At 40.2% G+C, this 15888-nt stretch overlaps 2 protein-coding genes across 10 annotated transcripts in view; one reads left to right on the top strand and one right to left on the bottom strand.

The window, feature by feature from the left end:
- The window catches only part of LOC126373841 (stress-activated protein kinase JNK), a 139896-nt gene extending 127960 nt beyond the window's left edge, over nt 1-11936 (bottom strand). For all 7 annotated transcript variants that reach the window (XR_007567361.1, XR_007567362.1, XR_007567363.1 and 4 more), the window contains exon 1: nt 11763-11936. The gene's annotated coding sequence lies outside the window, so the exon portion shown is untranslated. The remainder of the gene's footprint in view (nt 1-11762) is intronic.
- Nucleotides 11937-12205: 269 nt separating this feature from the next.
- LOC126373852 (RNA-binding protein lark) lies at nt 12206-14676 on the top strand. 3 transcript variants are annotated; one of them, XM_050020198.1, is made up of 5 exons: nt 12206-12384; nt 12499-13172; nt 13514-13725; nt 14032-14073; nt 14407-14676. In XM_050020198.1, exons 2-5 carry the CDS (start codon nt 12507-12509, stop codon nt 14453-14455), a joined length of 969 nt encoding a protein of 322 aa, XP_049876155.1. In that variant the 5' UTR covers nt 12206-12384; nt 12499-12506; the 3' UTR covers nt 14456-14676. The 3 variants fall into 3 exon arrangements, with proteins under 3 accessions (XP_049876155.1, XP_049876154.1, XP_049876156.1); XM_050020197.1 differs by having other exon boundaries at nt 13514-13785; XM_050020199.1 differs by having other exon boundaries at nt 12207-12384; nt 13514-13722.
- The last annotated feature ends 1212 nt before the right edge of the window (nt 14677-15888 follow it).

Here is a 15888-nt window from a genome sequence, read left to right as displayed (position 1 = left end):
AGTTTTACAGCTAGTTACAAAATATTTAATTTTTTTTGACGTTCAAAAAGTGCTAACTTTGTAAGCCAATTTTGAAAAATAAATATGTTTGAATTTGAATTTCTTGTAATCCTTTTATCCCCTGCTAGCATGTAGGGCTCGAATAACAGATTTCCACTCCTCGCGATCTATTGCAGCCTCTGTAGCTTGCTTCCATGACATGCCGAGAGTTCGACAGCGTCGCTTACTCCATTGGAAAATATGGTCCAATATATAGGTACGTATACTATGTATGTTTGTCATGGCCAGCGAACCCCTTAGCATTTACGAGTATCCATCCGCCTGTATTCTCGAAAGGGTAGTCAAAGGTGTATAGCCACTCCTCGCCAGCTATGTTTAAGTACCTTGAATAGGGGACAAGCCAATTACTCGGCACAAATCCTGGAAACCACGTGTAGTCAATTATCTATGATATGATCCAAACATGAATTCGCTCGGTGGCGTAGCGGTTAACGCGCTCGGTCTGCGATTTTTGAAGTAAAGCAACTTTCGCAAAGGCCAGTCATAGGATGGGTGACCACAAAAAAAAGAAGTTTTCATCTCGAGCTCCTCCGTGCTTCGGAAGGCACGTTAAGCCGTTGGTCCCGGCTGCATTAGCAGTCGTTAATTACCATCAATCCGCACTGGGCCCGCGTGATGGCTTAAGGCCCGATCTCCCTATCCATCCACAGGGAAGGCCCGTGGCCCAGCAGTGGGGACGTTAATGGGCTGATGAGGAAGCCAGTGGTTTAGAACCCTAGCCGGGATTGGTATCCGCGAATCATGTAAATCACGCGTATGTAAAACTAAAAAAAATACAGGGTGTTAGTGACATCGTAACGAAAACTTTGAGGGATGATTCAGGCCATGATACTGATCTAATATCAATTGGAATTTTCCGTCGTAAAAGTATGGAAGTAAATATAATTAAAAAATCACTAAAATTTTCATGAATTTTTCGATAAGAAATTCCACCGCAATTCTCCATTCTTCCACCAATTTTCCAGCGCAAAAGTATAGAATTAAAAATAATAAAAAAATAAATAAAAAAAATCATGAATTTTGCAATTCCACTTGATATTAACTCAGAATCATAGTTTAGATCATCCCCCTTATTATTCGTTACGATGTCACTAACACCCTGTTTAAAAGCGTTCGAAGACTAAGGAATCTTGGATGCTACATTACCGCAACAATTCAAGCAACCGTCCCTCCACTACCGACCCTGGCAGAGATACCGGATATCCCAAGGGCAAGTCCGATCCTTCCTCAGCGAGCGAAACGAAATTCGCACCTACACGTAATTGAATAAAGCCCCGTTTAGGATCTCGCTGGTGACTGCCGGTAAAAAGGTTAGGGCACCACCTTGAGCCACCGCGCAATTATCTAATGGCTGACGACGTAGCGCTGAAAATTTTATCACGAATCCAGGTGTAAACGAAAACGACTAAAGGTCACTATAAACTGTTGGAAAAAAGGTATTTACATTTGAAGGACGATTATACTGTCGCTGCGACGATCGATCAAATTACTTTACGACTGTTTGTTGTGTAATGACAAAAAAATCAAATACCTTGTCAGCATGCGTAACGTGATAAAATTTCGTCACGATCATTTTATCGTTTCTGACGATATAATTATGTCGTTTTGTCGATTGGTGCTACTATGATGTGAACTCAAATAAAAAGTCATGTTGTTCTGTCACAGTACGAACAAAATCACGTGGCATGCAAGTTAGAGGAAAAAAACGAACTTATCGATTTCGACAAATTTATTTAATCGATCGATATTTTTCCTTTCATTTTCTTTTATTTTTCCTTTAAATATAATACTTCTGTGAATCCGTGATACACCATTTCGGAGAACGCGCGACTTCCATCGTAGTGCCATGGGTGTGAATCCTGGCTCGGGCACTAAACCATAGAATTTGACTTTATAAGTCAGAATTCATGTTTGGATTTTAGATAATTGATATCACGTAGTTTCCAGGATTCTTGCCCGGGTAATGGCAATAGGTTCGCACCCTATTACATGGGACTTAAAACGTAGGTAGGTGGCGAGGCCTGCCTACCCCTTCGAGGATAAAGGCGTGATGCCATGTTATGTTACTTCTGTCGAAATGAAGACTGATGAAATCACCAGTCTTTGCTTTATCATATTCAGATAAATTAGGTGGGAAGATTTATTTTAAATCCGCCTTTCCGCTAGAGAAGTGAATTATGTAATAGATAAGGGTTCCTTTTGCACATTATCTGAAACCCTATAAAATACCTTTTCCTGTTAGACAAAGAACGGAAAGCATCGTGAATAATTGCTCAGCTTTGGCCCATTTCACTCAACTGGCTGAGTAATTTGAGCGAATAGTCCCGACGCCAGATCCGTGAATCTCTAACAAGACCTTAGAATAGGAGTACGAACTTAGAATATAGGTCATCTGAACTTGCACTGAGGGACTTTCCAGACAATATTCGCCAAAATAATACATATAGAGAGAGAAAGAGAAATGTTTATTTCGCAAAACTGCGCATCAACCGGAGGGTGTATGGAGCATAATCCACCACGCTGCTCCACTGCGGGTTGGTGGAGGTATTTTTACGACTAATAGCCGGGACCAACGGCTTAACGTGCCCACCGAAGCACGGAATCAAGTTATTTTTCAGACAATCAGGTGATTCAAGCCTGTAATGCCCTAGGTACATAATTATCACGTTTTTGTACAGCGCCGACCGTAGCCTGGAAAGTTCCTCATTGTTTTTGAAGTTTACACAAGATTGAATTGAAATAGTGCAAGTTGGAAAAGCTTGTGCTATTCTCTAAGGCAACAGGCACAGAGTTCTCAGTATCTGATCAGTGGCGACAGCGCTACTTCGACAGTTTGTTTTGTAGTTATCCAACAATGGACATACATACCAAGAGTCAAGACTTAATATTTAAAGATCCAATGACCGACTTTCCGGGCGCTGGCGCTGTAGAGATTTAACGTGATAATTGCTTATTATCTCATTACTCGAGTACACAATTATTCAAAAATATAATGCAACTGCAGAAGCATATATAAAAATAATTGTTGCTTGATATTCGGATCAGATATGGGTACAGAATTATGATGCTACCTATATTGCTTCTCTTTATTTTGATCAGAATTTTAATGGGCGGAATACGTAGTGTGCGTGGGTGTAACAATAACAACAAGGGTCATCATTTATACCCAAAACCAAAGATACATAACATACATAAACTGCCTATATACGTCCCACTGCTGGGCACAGGGCCTCCCCTCAATCAACCGGAGGGGGTATGGAGCATACTCCACCACGCTGCTCCACTGCGGGTTGGTGGACGTGTTTTTACGGCTAATAGCCGGGACCAACGGCTTAACGTGCCTTCCGAAGCACGGAATCATCTTACTTTTTCGGACAATCAGGTGATTCAAGCCTGAAAAGTCCTTACCAAACAAAGGACAGTCTCACAAAGTGATTTCGACAATGTCCCCATCGGGAATCGAACCCGGACCTCCAGATCTTGAGCCTAACGCTCTAACCACTAGACCACGGAGGCTGTTAACCAAACCAAAGATAAAAGATGCATATGTCTGTTATCCATGAAATTAGAAGGTTAAACGAAGAAAATCTGTACAGCGCCATATTATTTATTTTAGAGATCGTAGCCTGCAGTCCCTCATTACTGGAAACAGATGCCACTGACAAATCATCATCATCATCACCAGCCCATCAACGTCCCCACTGCTGGGGTACGGGCCTTCCCTATTGATGATCGGGCCTTAAGCCACCACGCGGGCCCAGTGCGGATTAACTACCACTGACAAATAACTAGTTTTATTAGCGAAAGACCAGTAAACATTCCAGTAACAGAAGAAACATTCTAGAATTTACAGATGACAAAATAGCGCGAATGTTCGGAAAAAATATATCACAAATTGACAATATCGAACAAGAGTGTAGGTAAATACGATGGATCTTAACACGGTGACTAAGATTGGCGCAAACGATCTACTTTTTGCTCACATTTTTTTGTTGCCATGTCGCTAGGGGGAATTTCGTGACTAGCACTGGAAAAAGTAGACAAGAGAATCGTCATTTGTTTACGTATTAAGTACCTACTAATAGTAGTAAGAGAGGAAGGGGAAGACCAAGAAGAGCTTACATGTAACAGATTAAAGAGAAGGCGAACGTCGTGTCATATAAGAAATTGAAGGGATTGGTCTTTGATAGACAAGAATGGAGAATGCTACACCGACAAGAGCGTGGCTCTTAAATTAGTGATGATGACTAGAAAAGTAAACTTATTCCATCTACGGCCAACTAGACGTCGGCAGACATTTAATTGTGGATATTTCTCCAATCCGCACTAAACGTTTTACCTCATCCTTTTCGATGCGAACAGCAAAGGACTGGAACTGTCTGCCGTCGTCTGTTTTTCCAACTCGTTATAATCTGGGAGTTCGCAAGGCTAGAGTGAATAGGAATTTGCTAGGCGTGATCCTAGATCCTTCTAGATCCGCGAGAATATTTTATTTAAAAAAAATAACTAAATATTACTTGAGCGTCACACACGTAATACCAGTACTTCGTGGGCCTACGTCTCTTATCTTTTAACTGTAGCAATACGTGACGTTTGTTGCGTACGCCTTTATAGTTAGCGATAAAAGACTCAATTTTACGTGACAAAAAATCTTTAAATATGCATTTCCGCCACAGCATAATGCGAATGCTCATTCAGTATTGGTGTAGAAGCCACCTAGCGAAGTAGAGTTGCGATACATAAAACCTGTAGAATCAATCGTTTAATCAATTATGCTCTATTCTGTCCAGATTTCCTGTTCGAATCGAGACTCGACACCAATGCAGAGCAGCTAAATCACAGAGCAATAAGTTCTAAATCCTCTAAAATATTCAAACCAAGAACATTAGTATAATTACAAAATTCACTTGGCAACGGCATTACTGATACGCAGCCGTCAAAATAATATTTAAGAGGCAATTATAAGAGTAGCAGGATCCAGTCAGTGTGTTGTTCGCCGAGAACTGAATTACATAAGTCCTTAGCGGGGGAGGCACCCCTACAATACGGGGCGTATCGAGCGGCAACCGTCCCTCTCGCACGTGATTCCCTCTCGCTTGCTCCGTGACGTATTAGCTTACCCCTGCTGTGTAGCTGTTCATAAGCCCCATTCACTGACCGCCTACTTCGCGTAACACAATAAACTATGTAGGTGAACCGTCGATGTATCGCACACAATGGCCCGCGCTGAATAGGCATTGATTTCAGTGCCATGAGCAGACCTAGCCTATTGAGGGATGGACAAGTCAGATTGTTCAGTTCTCCCCATTAGAATGTTGTGGAACTTTTGACGTTTTTCTTTTTAATTTTAGATTTATTTGCGTTTCGAAACCCTCGTCTAATTCTGAACATATTTGGAAGCCAGTTCGGTGTGAAAGGGCCCTAGGGACATCAAATCGTTTAGATAACTTAGATGTATTTGAGACAGAATCGAAAAATTAACCCATTAGTCATTATACATAAAGTATTCCCTTCCCATTCGGTTATTTTTATGTTTTGTATTTTGTGTGTTCAATAAAGATTACATTATAAAAGATTGCGTTAGGGGTCAGCACCAGAAATGCAACAATAATAAATATATTATGTTAAACTGAATCATAGAGATTATTTATTTATAAAGAATATTTTTTTATTATTGAAAAATACATTATGGGCAATTACTGACTAGACCCTATTTATCTATTTCGGTGAGTTTATGAATTTATGTCTTGTAAGCATGTATTTCAAGAACAGGATTTATCTCAGGTCTTCACAAATGATCCCTACGTACATACATGCGTAAACTATTTCCCACCGGGGTAAGCAGAGTCTATAGAATTCCATTTGCTTCGATCCTGACACACTTCTCTTGCTTCCTCCACATTCATCAAATGTTTCATACACACACACCAGTTCAGAGTAGATTGTACTAAACCTTTTCTAAGGACATCTCCAATTTGGCCCCTACATCAAAATTAAACAACCATCAACCACATTTATCTTAGATGCTGCTATGCCAACACCTAAATATGTCCTTGACTAATACAAACTCAACCTAATTATAGTTTGACAGCTTTAAACTAGTACCATCCTTCACTAACAATAAATACAAGATAAAGATAGACCTAGTTAAAGTCCCGTCAAATTAAGTTAGTGGTTGCCCAAATCACCACCTATGTAATTAAAGACAAAATTAACATGGACATGATATTAGTAGCTGACACACAATCAAATGAATGTATAGAAAAATTAACAAACAATAAAAAAAAATATCATTACTCTTTTATGTAGGATTTTCAATGTAGGATTATCAAAGAACACTTTTTGAATGTCTATATTTTAATTTTCTCCTTCAATGCCTAATAGTTATGTAACTTTGTAGCACATTATGGCTGAGAAGTGGGTGAACAAAGTCCTCAATAAAATGGTATTATTCTTTTACAATTCAAAAGCAAAACCAGACAGGTACACATCAAAATATGATTACACCTAGTTTAACATCATGTCAAAGGAAAACTTAAGTACACCATATTAATATAATAATAATATAATAATAAAATATTTATTTCAGATTCTGCATCCATATAATGTTAGTTAAACAATAGAGACTTACGAACTATGTTAGTATATTAAATTAAATGACATTACTTGGCCACACGGCGTATAGGTAACACGTGAGTCATAACCCAGTGTTTCCAGAATGGGCCATCCATCCTCTCTGCTACGATTCTTAGAAGACTGTTGGCGCTGCCACGTACTCTCGTTATTAGGGAACTGACTCGCTTGCGAACGATAGCATGGAAGCCATCAGTATGCGCATCAGCAAACATTGCAGACGCACTACAGTAACGTGGAAGCCCCAACAATGATCTAAACACATTGTTATATAGGACCCGCAGAGCGCTGTAAGCTTTTTGAGTAAAGTTGATCCATATGCTGCAGGTGTAAAAAGATTGGCAGTATGCCTTAAACAATGTAATTTTTACTTCTTTAGTACACCGAGCAAACCTACGAATCAACATATTACTCCTCACTGACAACGCCCTACGTTCCCTCTCTATGTCCATGTCATCATTTTGCGATGCAGTGACCCAATGCCCCAGATATTTAAATTCTGACACTATTTTCAGAGGAGTGCCCTCAAGAGTGACCGGCGGCGGTACATATTGTTGCTCTTTAGTACCTACTCTGAAAATCAGCAACTCACTCTTTTTGGCGTTATATCTGAGGCCATGGACCTCCGCGTATCGCTCACAAATGCCGATAAGCTTCCTCAGAGCGCTAATTGATGGGCTCAGCAGCACCATATCATCAGCGTAACTTATATTATTAACGAAATTGCCGTCAATGGAGCAGCCAACCATGGCGCCGCTGAGCTCACCAATAAGCCGGTTCATATACAGGCTAAAGAGCTTAGGTGAGGTCAGGCCACCCTGCCTCACCCCGCAATCCAGCCCATACTCACCAGATACTGAGCCCGCCCAGCGCACCATATTTATCTGGTTTGCGTACCAATATTTAAGTAACACTGTCATTTCGCCCGGTAATGTCGTGTCTTCCTGTAGCTTCTTCCATAAAAGGTCATAGGAAACCAGATCGAAAGCTTTAGACAAATCAAGAAAGCACGCATAGACAGGTGTTTTCCTGTCAGTATAGTACCGGACAGTATGCTTAAGACATAACACCGCTGTCTCTGTAGAGAGTCCTGCCCTAAAACCAAATTGTGCATCATTGAGTTCCAAATGATTGTCCAACTGCTTGTCAAGCATACTATCCAGTACCTTTGCTACAATAGTGGCTAACGAAATGGGCCTATAGTTATTGATGGAAGAGGCATCTCCAGTACGGTTCTTTATTACTGGCACCACTACAGTTTTCATCAGGTCGACCGGAAGGTAAGTATGTCTGATGCAGAACGTATAGAACATCGCTAGTACTCTGGGCAGATGTACACCTGCATGTTGCAAATGTTCAATGCTAAGGGAATCATGCCCAGGTGATTTACCTCTTGTCATACGTCTCACCACATCCGCCACTTTTTTTGCTGTAAATCTAACGTGCGGTTCGTTAGAAGATACCTCACTGGATAGAACCTCCCCCTCCGCTCGACCCAATGGAGACACCACTTTAAAATGATTTTTAAACAATTCAGCAATGTCGGCAGGCTCACTAACACCCTCTACGCTTGCTGGTAGGCTCGGCTTAACATTAAGCTTGTTTGTTTGTTTCCAGAAGTGTCCGAAGTTTTTATTTGCATGATATGATGCTATAATATCCATTTTTAGTTGGTCAGAGTTATTTTGACACCATTTAATTTTCTGTTTAAAAGCTTTTCGCGTAGATACCATCTTTTCATAAATTTTACCACTTTTAGGTTTGCCATACAAATGCCAATTTTGAAATGCAAGCCGAGCCTCAGCATGTACTTCTGTCACGTGTTTATTCCACCCAACAATATGTTTTTTATTATTTGGTACTGTTTTTACATAACTGTGCTTTGCCGCGTCACTTAATATATTAATAATTTCGAAATACATTCTATCAATAATAATTATATGTTCTAAATTAGCGCAATATCTATCACAACATTCTGTAAGTTCCATTGGAAAGTCTACATTTCTCAATTTTCCATTACAATATTTTTCATATGCCTCAATTTGTTGTAAGTTTCTTTCCCCCCAAACTATAGCATTACGTTCAGCCTTATTACTTTTTATTTTAGCCTTAATAATATTTAAATTACACGTAATTTCCAAGGGGAAATGGTCAGACCAAAATATATTGTAATGTATCTTAGTATCTATTACAGATTTCCAAGCTACCTCTGACACCAGACAATGATCTAACCAGCTCCTCGACCCAGTAACGTCAGAAACAAACGTGTATGATTCCGACGAAACTCCTAGTAATTCAATGTCCGCGCAATGCAAGTCTTGTTCTACACAGAAGTTCCTTAGCTCATTCCCGAACCGCCCACCGGGCTGAGCATTAAAATCTCCCAGTATAAAAACACTGTCGCAGTCACAATCTTCAATAATGGCAGCCAACTCACCCAAACAATCTGTAAACTCAGGAATATTTTTGGCCGAGTCCGTCGGCATATAAACTGAGAATACCAGTATCGAACGATCCGTTAGCACCATTTTAATTGAAGTTATACGCTCACTTTTACATTGCACTACCGATACCGCCTTGAATACACTTTTGCGCCATAGTAACGCTACACCTCCATAAGGACGTCCTAGAAGAATTCCATCTCCCGCATCCACCGCTGATTTTCCAGTATATTCAAAATCTGGATGAACAGTATTCAGTAAAGGAATGTCATGCTCCATAAGCCACGTTTCTTGCAGTGCTATAATATCAGCTGTTCGACATAGCTCCCGTATACAACCGATCGCCGTGCGGACCGATTTACAATTAAAACTAATTAATTTTACATGATCATCTCTTTTATCCATTAACGGTATTATGAACCCCGTCATTCGGTATATCACCTGTTTCCCGGTTATAATTATAATGGCTACGATTAAAATAAATAAATCTTCGGAAACGTATACCTTCCGGCCATAGGTCGTCATTCAAAAACATACGTATCTTATCGTATGGTACAAAGATTTTGTATGCATTATAGCGTTTTTGCTTTTTCATATTAATTTTCTTAAGTGTGACAGTAATACTGGTTTTTTGGGATATATATTCGACAATATCGGTCTCAGTTGTAGCTACGTTAACATTATTAACGAAAAGCGGAATTTTCATGTCCGCAGCCTTAAACTTTCCCTCCGGTTGAGTCACAGCCTTGCCCTTAGATCCAATAAAACGATTTCTCAGCCGTTTCTTTTGAACAGTTGTCCATTCGTGATCCTTAGTCTCCTTTTTCCATGTCTTTTTATCATTATTGACTATGGTCGCAAGCGTTATTGGCTTGGGCCATACACCCTCGGCACAAGTACCGTCACCGCTGTTATTCACCGTCTCTCGCGCACCAGTAGCGCTTGATTCTACTATCTCTGTCTGCTTATCTCGTCCGAGCGGGGATTCTATTGATGCAATATTACTACATACTCGTTGGCGTGAAGGAGACAGCTCGTCGTTTGCCAGTTGTGACTTTGAATTGCACTTGTCGTTACGAGTATCAGCTGTTGTAGCGGAAATGTTATTGTTCGGGCTAGAAGTATTATGACGTTGAGGATTTATTTTTTCTAATATGTGCGGTAGTCCCATAGGCCCACTGTCGAAACAAAAACTTTCAATTTTCCCACTACCTCCTCCTCGTTTTCGGTTAACATTTAAATCAATCGTATTGTTTATAAGTGATACTTGTTTTATATTTTTCAGGTCGTTTCTTATATCACTTAGCTGCAATTCTGTTACATATGTATCTTTGATATTTCTTATATCGTTTTGCATAGCTAGAATATCCCTCAACAATCTAGTGGCATCGATGTGATCAAAAGTCACAGGCGGGAGTTTGTGTAGTTCTTTTGCTACAAATATAGGTACAAGCTCTGGATCGACTTGCTTAAACACCGAAATCACATCATAAAGCTCCCTCTGTGATTTTCCATTTCCTTTTCTAGATATCTTTCGCTGTCGCGTTGCCACCGAATCATAAAGAAGATTTTTGGCCGTTTCAATATCTTCCACCGAGAATGCTGATACGCATAATCTCACCAAGTCTTCTTCATTCATCACATCCGCTTTATTTTGTATAAAAGCTAACAGTTCACTGATCACTATATTGCAAGTTGTGCACTTAATCACATTAGAGGCCATTGCCCTCGGCGTGAATCACACACACACAGTAACACGACCGCTCATAGGCGCGTGCGTCAGCTGACTATATTAATCTGATATTAATTTATCTTTTCAATAATAATTTATTTTATAAGTTAGTTGCACATTCATTTTCATTCATAGATATATAGTTACGTGACCAATCCATGATTACTCTTTTATTTAGAGTTCTCCGCCTGTACAATGTTTTAAAAATTTTAAAAATCAATTAATTAAAAATATTATATTTTTCATACACCACCACACCATTCACATCCACCATAGGACTTTGTATCAAAGTAGCTGAAAGTCATATTTCCAAAACCCCATTATGGATCACAATTATGAGTTTTAGATGTACGAAGTTAGGTAGGTATGTCAACTTGTACATAACTTTTAAACATTCTGTACAATCATTTTAAAACATGAAACAAATGTACCAGTTCCATATATGTGAATAAAGACAAGTATTTGCAATAATGATGAAGAGAAACTGCTATATTAGGTCAAACTGCATTTACCTACTTTTCCAATTAAAAAAGAAAATGTTTTGTTTCTACCACAATTTAGAGATGTCCACATAGCAAGTAATATTTACATATTAGCAATACGTGTAAACTCCAAGTATCGTGCTAATGTTAATCAAGTGGCGGCAAATCGTATAATCTCACAGCATCCTGACATTTTTGTCATCTGAGCAAAACCCAGCAAGAAATAGCACTACAAGTTCGAAATGATGCGTACGATTCCGAATACCATTTTAACCTATAAATGCTGAAACAGCAAAACACATAGTCGCCGACAACAATTAGGGACGATAATGTTCAATAGATTCAAAAAGCCATAATTTGTTCTATTTTGGCATCCCACTTGACATAAAACATGTTACCGATCTAATTACTTACCGTCTGAGTCCAGTCTGATTTCCCGGCGCCGCAACTACCGGCTCACCATCAATACACTATGTTTCACGATATACAATCCATTAATTAATTGGTAATCAAAATTATTCAATATTTTCCCAAAGGACAAGTATCTACAGAAATATGACGGCTTTTGACATTTGAAAAGTAATTGCCAGATGACAAAAAAATAATAAAACAATCACTGTTGAGTTGCAATTTGCAGTTCCAAAAATACTACTAATTACTTTTTTCACTCACCTATTTTAGCTTGTACAATATATATAATAACTTTTTTATATATATCCTTTTAATAAGATAAATATAAAGTTAAAGATAAATAAAATAATATACCATAACCCACTAAGAATATAACTATTTAATGCGTTTCTTCTTGGCTGAAAATGGTAACACTATACCGGAAATACTTTTGTCTATGACAAGTTGACACGCCGCCGCCGAGCTGCCAGTGCCAAACGCCATTATTTCTTTTTCTTCTCGAATAGAAGTCGCCATTTTGCTACTGGTGGTCATTAATTTGTGCGCAGAAAGATTTCATTGTGAAAAGCTGTTGTTTTTGTTCAGTTACTAATTCTTTTTTTGTGCGTTCTTCAGTGAGTAATAGGTAAGTACTATTCATATCGTTTTTATAGCACAACTTGCAATGTAATTCGGTTCGGAATGCGAACTTTCAATGGACGCTGCTGACTCATTTCGTCAAATTCTGTATGCGTTTCAGAAACTAAAATGCCGGGCGCCGGTACTTTCAAAATCTTCGTCGGGAACCTTTCGGATAAAACTACAGATGCCGATCTCAGACCGCTATTCGAAAAGTACGGTACCGTCGTAGAATGCGATATCGTCAGAAATTACGGTTTCGTGCACATGGAAAACGAACAAGTCGGCCGCGAAGCCATTCAGAACCTTAACGGCGAGCTAGTTCATGGTCAAGCTATTAAAATAGAGGCGGCGAAGAGCCGAAAGGCGCCGTCGACGCCGACCACGAAAATATTCGTCGGTAACCTGACGGACAAGACGCGCGCGCCGGAGGTCCGTGAGCTGTTTCAGAAGTTCGGGACGGTCGTCGAGTGCGATATCGTGCGTAACTACGGGTTCGTGCACCTGGACGCGAGCGGCGACGTGAATGACGCCATCAAAGAGTTGAACGGCATGATGGTGGACGGGCAACCCATGAAGGTGCAGATGTCCACGAGTCGCGTTCGCCAGCGGCCTGGCATGGGCGACCCCGAGCAGTGCTACCGCTGCGGCCGCGGTGGTCACTGGTCCAAGGAGTGCCCGAAGGCGCTGGGCCCTGACCGCAACGGCTTCCGCGATCGCGCGTTCGGCCGCGACCCCTACCCTCCGCCGCCGCCACCGCCCTTCCTTCGCGATCGCATGATGGGAGGATTCGGGGTAACGCGCTTCTCTTGTTCTCCGCCGTTCGATCCGTCGCTATCGATGCATCACGTAGGCCGTGCGTGTACTCTCCGCACGCGGTTCCCAACTCGGGCCGACTTACATTCCGGACTCGGTGATGCTACATTTACTAGCTTCATTTTCCGTTTTGCTTTTACCAAAATTCTAAAACAATACCTGATAACTTTGGATACTGCTACGATTTTCACTCACCGTTGGAAAATAACATTTTATAATATAAAACCTTACAGATCATGGAGTACTTACATTCAACATTTCCAGGCTGTATTTGGACACTTACAGTTTACATGAAACTAATTTTTTTGTTTTGATGGCAGGACCCGTACGATGGATACTATGACCGGGCTCGGTTCGATTCCCCAAGAGACCTGTTCGAGCGACGCTACCCAGTGGGCGGCTCCCGCGGTATGGACATGGGGCCGTCGCGGGGCGCACGCGGGGAGTTTGCATCGCCGCCGCTGCGCCGCGAGCCGATGCCGCCGATGCCGAGCCTGCCCCCCATGAGGAGCGCCATGGGATCCATGAGGTCGTCGTATGATGCTATGTTCAGCCGCAGGAGCCCCCCACGCGGACCCCAGATGTCCCGGGGGTGAGATTTGTGTCGCAATTTATTGTATCTAGTCCCGATATAATCATGTTGCCATAGATTATTTACCTAATTGACAAAATAAAAGATGTTTCTCAAAAAACTTTTCATGCCATTATGTCTACTTAACTTCTAATTGATATCTTGCCGCGTTATTAGATACCACTAAAACCAGTTATCGTTTACTCCTAACTGTCCTAAGACTAGTCCAGCTGCAGTATAATCAATGATTTTCATTTTGCTGTGCAGGATGTACGAAGATTTCAGCCGTGACACATTTGATGACAGAAGGTGAGCATCACATAATACTTTGGTTTTAATATTATTATGACCTAAGCAGTGTAAATTCGTGACTGTATAAGCCAAACCAATGCAGGATTGGCAAAATAAGCTTATCAAACAAATTTGTCATTTACCATTTCCACAAGAAACAATTTTATAATGCTCGAGTATTTTGACAAACGCAACGGTGTCGTCTTTCTATACCTTACCGTGTCGAAGGCCTCATTCAGGTCTGTTCTGTAAACATCTGCAGAAGCAGTTAGTTACATTGGCTGCGGTCTCATTTCCCAAATAAAACAATACTTTCACATAACATTAATGTACAACTTTGTATCTTTTCAGGCCGGGCATGCGCGGACCATCGCCGTCTCGAAGATACGCGCCTTACTAGTGAAGAAAGAAGATAGAATAGTTATCTAATGCTCACGTTACAAACTGTCAATCGTATGTTTTTGTTTTAACTGGAGCAACCTTTGGTTTTATACAAGCGTTTAATTATAGCAAGGGTGAAGAGTGACTGACAATGGTATTTCCATAGCTATAGTTGTATGATTGAAGAGAATGAATTGTGATGGAATGTAAATAAGTGAAATAAATCTCAATTTAAGTACACTTGTTTTGGATTTTACTACACCTACATTCTGACTACTGCAATATCGCTGTAATACATACTTACGTTAAACTTTTATTCCAAGGACAGATAACGCCAAGACACTTAAAATTTTTAAAAATAACTACCAGCATTACCTAGAAAAGGGCTAGACTTCACGTCCTGCATTTCCCATGGCAGAGCTGTAAAGATACAAGGCTACTTATTATTTTTATAAAATGAACAATACCTCTTGTCGGTTTTTACGACTTTCTCTAGGATATAAGCGAAGAGGGCGTGTATTATCTAGCCAGGATAGTCTTTCCAACCTCCAAAGAACAAGTTTATCCAGTGCCGTGAGTTTCCTGCATCCGCCAACAGGTGTCACTTGGGAGCTAGCCGAATAATGCGTAAGTTATGGAATGAACTAAACATGAGTGGTGGGGTGTGCTAGGATATAGCGCGCAGGTAGTGTATTATGTACACCCACGCACAATCTTCCTTGCATTCTCCGCTTATTTATGTACATATACACCTCCCTCTGTTAGACATTTTCCTCCAGAACTGCACTGAGTTAGCTAGGTAGGGACTTTTAGGGTTCAATCGATCAGAAAGTGCCGTATTCCGTAGGAATGCCTGCTGTTCCCTTTCACACACATCCCATGTTATCCCTTTTTGTTACAGGGTCCGCTATGTGCGAATGTAGCGTAATACATTACGCACGCTCCAAAGCATTAATTTATAATAATGTTATTATGGTAGGCAAATTGCTCAAAGGAGTGGAACTTTCTGAATGATAGGTGCATAAAAATAAACAGATTATGTCCATTAATATTTTTATTTGAACTTAACTATCAACATGTATGTACCTATGCAATGTCGCTACGCGCTATATTTACAAAACACTGTACAGGGCGCAGTAAATGCTTCGCGAACACTCGGATCCATCGCTCTACAAGAAAATCTTAAAAAATATTATTTCTATACATTTCTTTATTGGGCACTTTGTTTAGGCAAATATGTCATCCATTATTATTTATTTAATATTCCAGAAAGACTTCAATTTCGGATTCAATTACCATCAATGTTAGGTACCACGGATAAAACAGGTACATTTTGCCTGTAAATTCTGTACCATTGTTCGTGACAGTAGGTATAATTTCTCTGTAGGTATACCACAAAGGAATAGTGAGGTGGAGTATACTTTATTTAAAAATACTCCAGCTGAATGGAAG

The sequence above is a fragment of the Pectinophora gossypiella genome, chromosome 16 (assembly GCF_024362695.1).
Source record: "Pectinophora gossypiella chromosome 16, ilPecGoss1.1, whole genome shotgun sequence".
NCBI lineage: Eukaryota > Metazoa > Arthropoda > Insecta > Lepidoptera > Gelechiidae > Pectinophora > Pectinophora gossypiella.
Note: the sequence above shows the minus strand (reverse complement) of the source record. Positions and strands in the feature narration are given on the sequence as shown.

What these genes read in the sequence shown, in the direction of transcription:
- LOC126373852 (XM_050020197.1), top strand. Translation starts at nt 12,507, where the DNA reads ATGCCGGGCGCCGGTACTTTCAAAATCTTCGTCGGGAACCTTTCGGAT. An exon ending in GGACCCCAGATGTCCCGGGG is followed by an intron (nt 13,786 to 14,031) that starts GTGAGATTTGTG and finishes TTTGCTGTGCAG; the next exon opens with GATGTACGAAGATTTCAGCC. An exon ending in GACACATTTGATGACAGAAG is followed by an intron (nt 14,074 to 14,406) that starts GTGAGCATCACA and finishes GTATCTTTTCAG; the next exon opens with GCCGGGCATGCGCGGACCAT.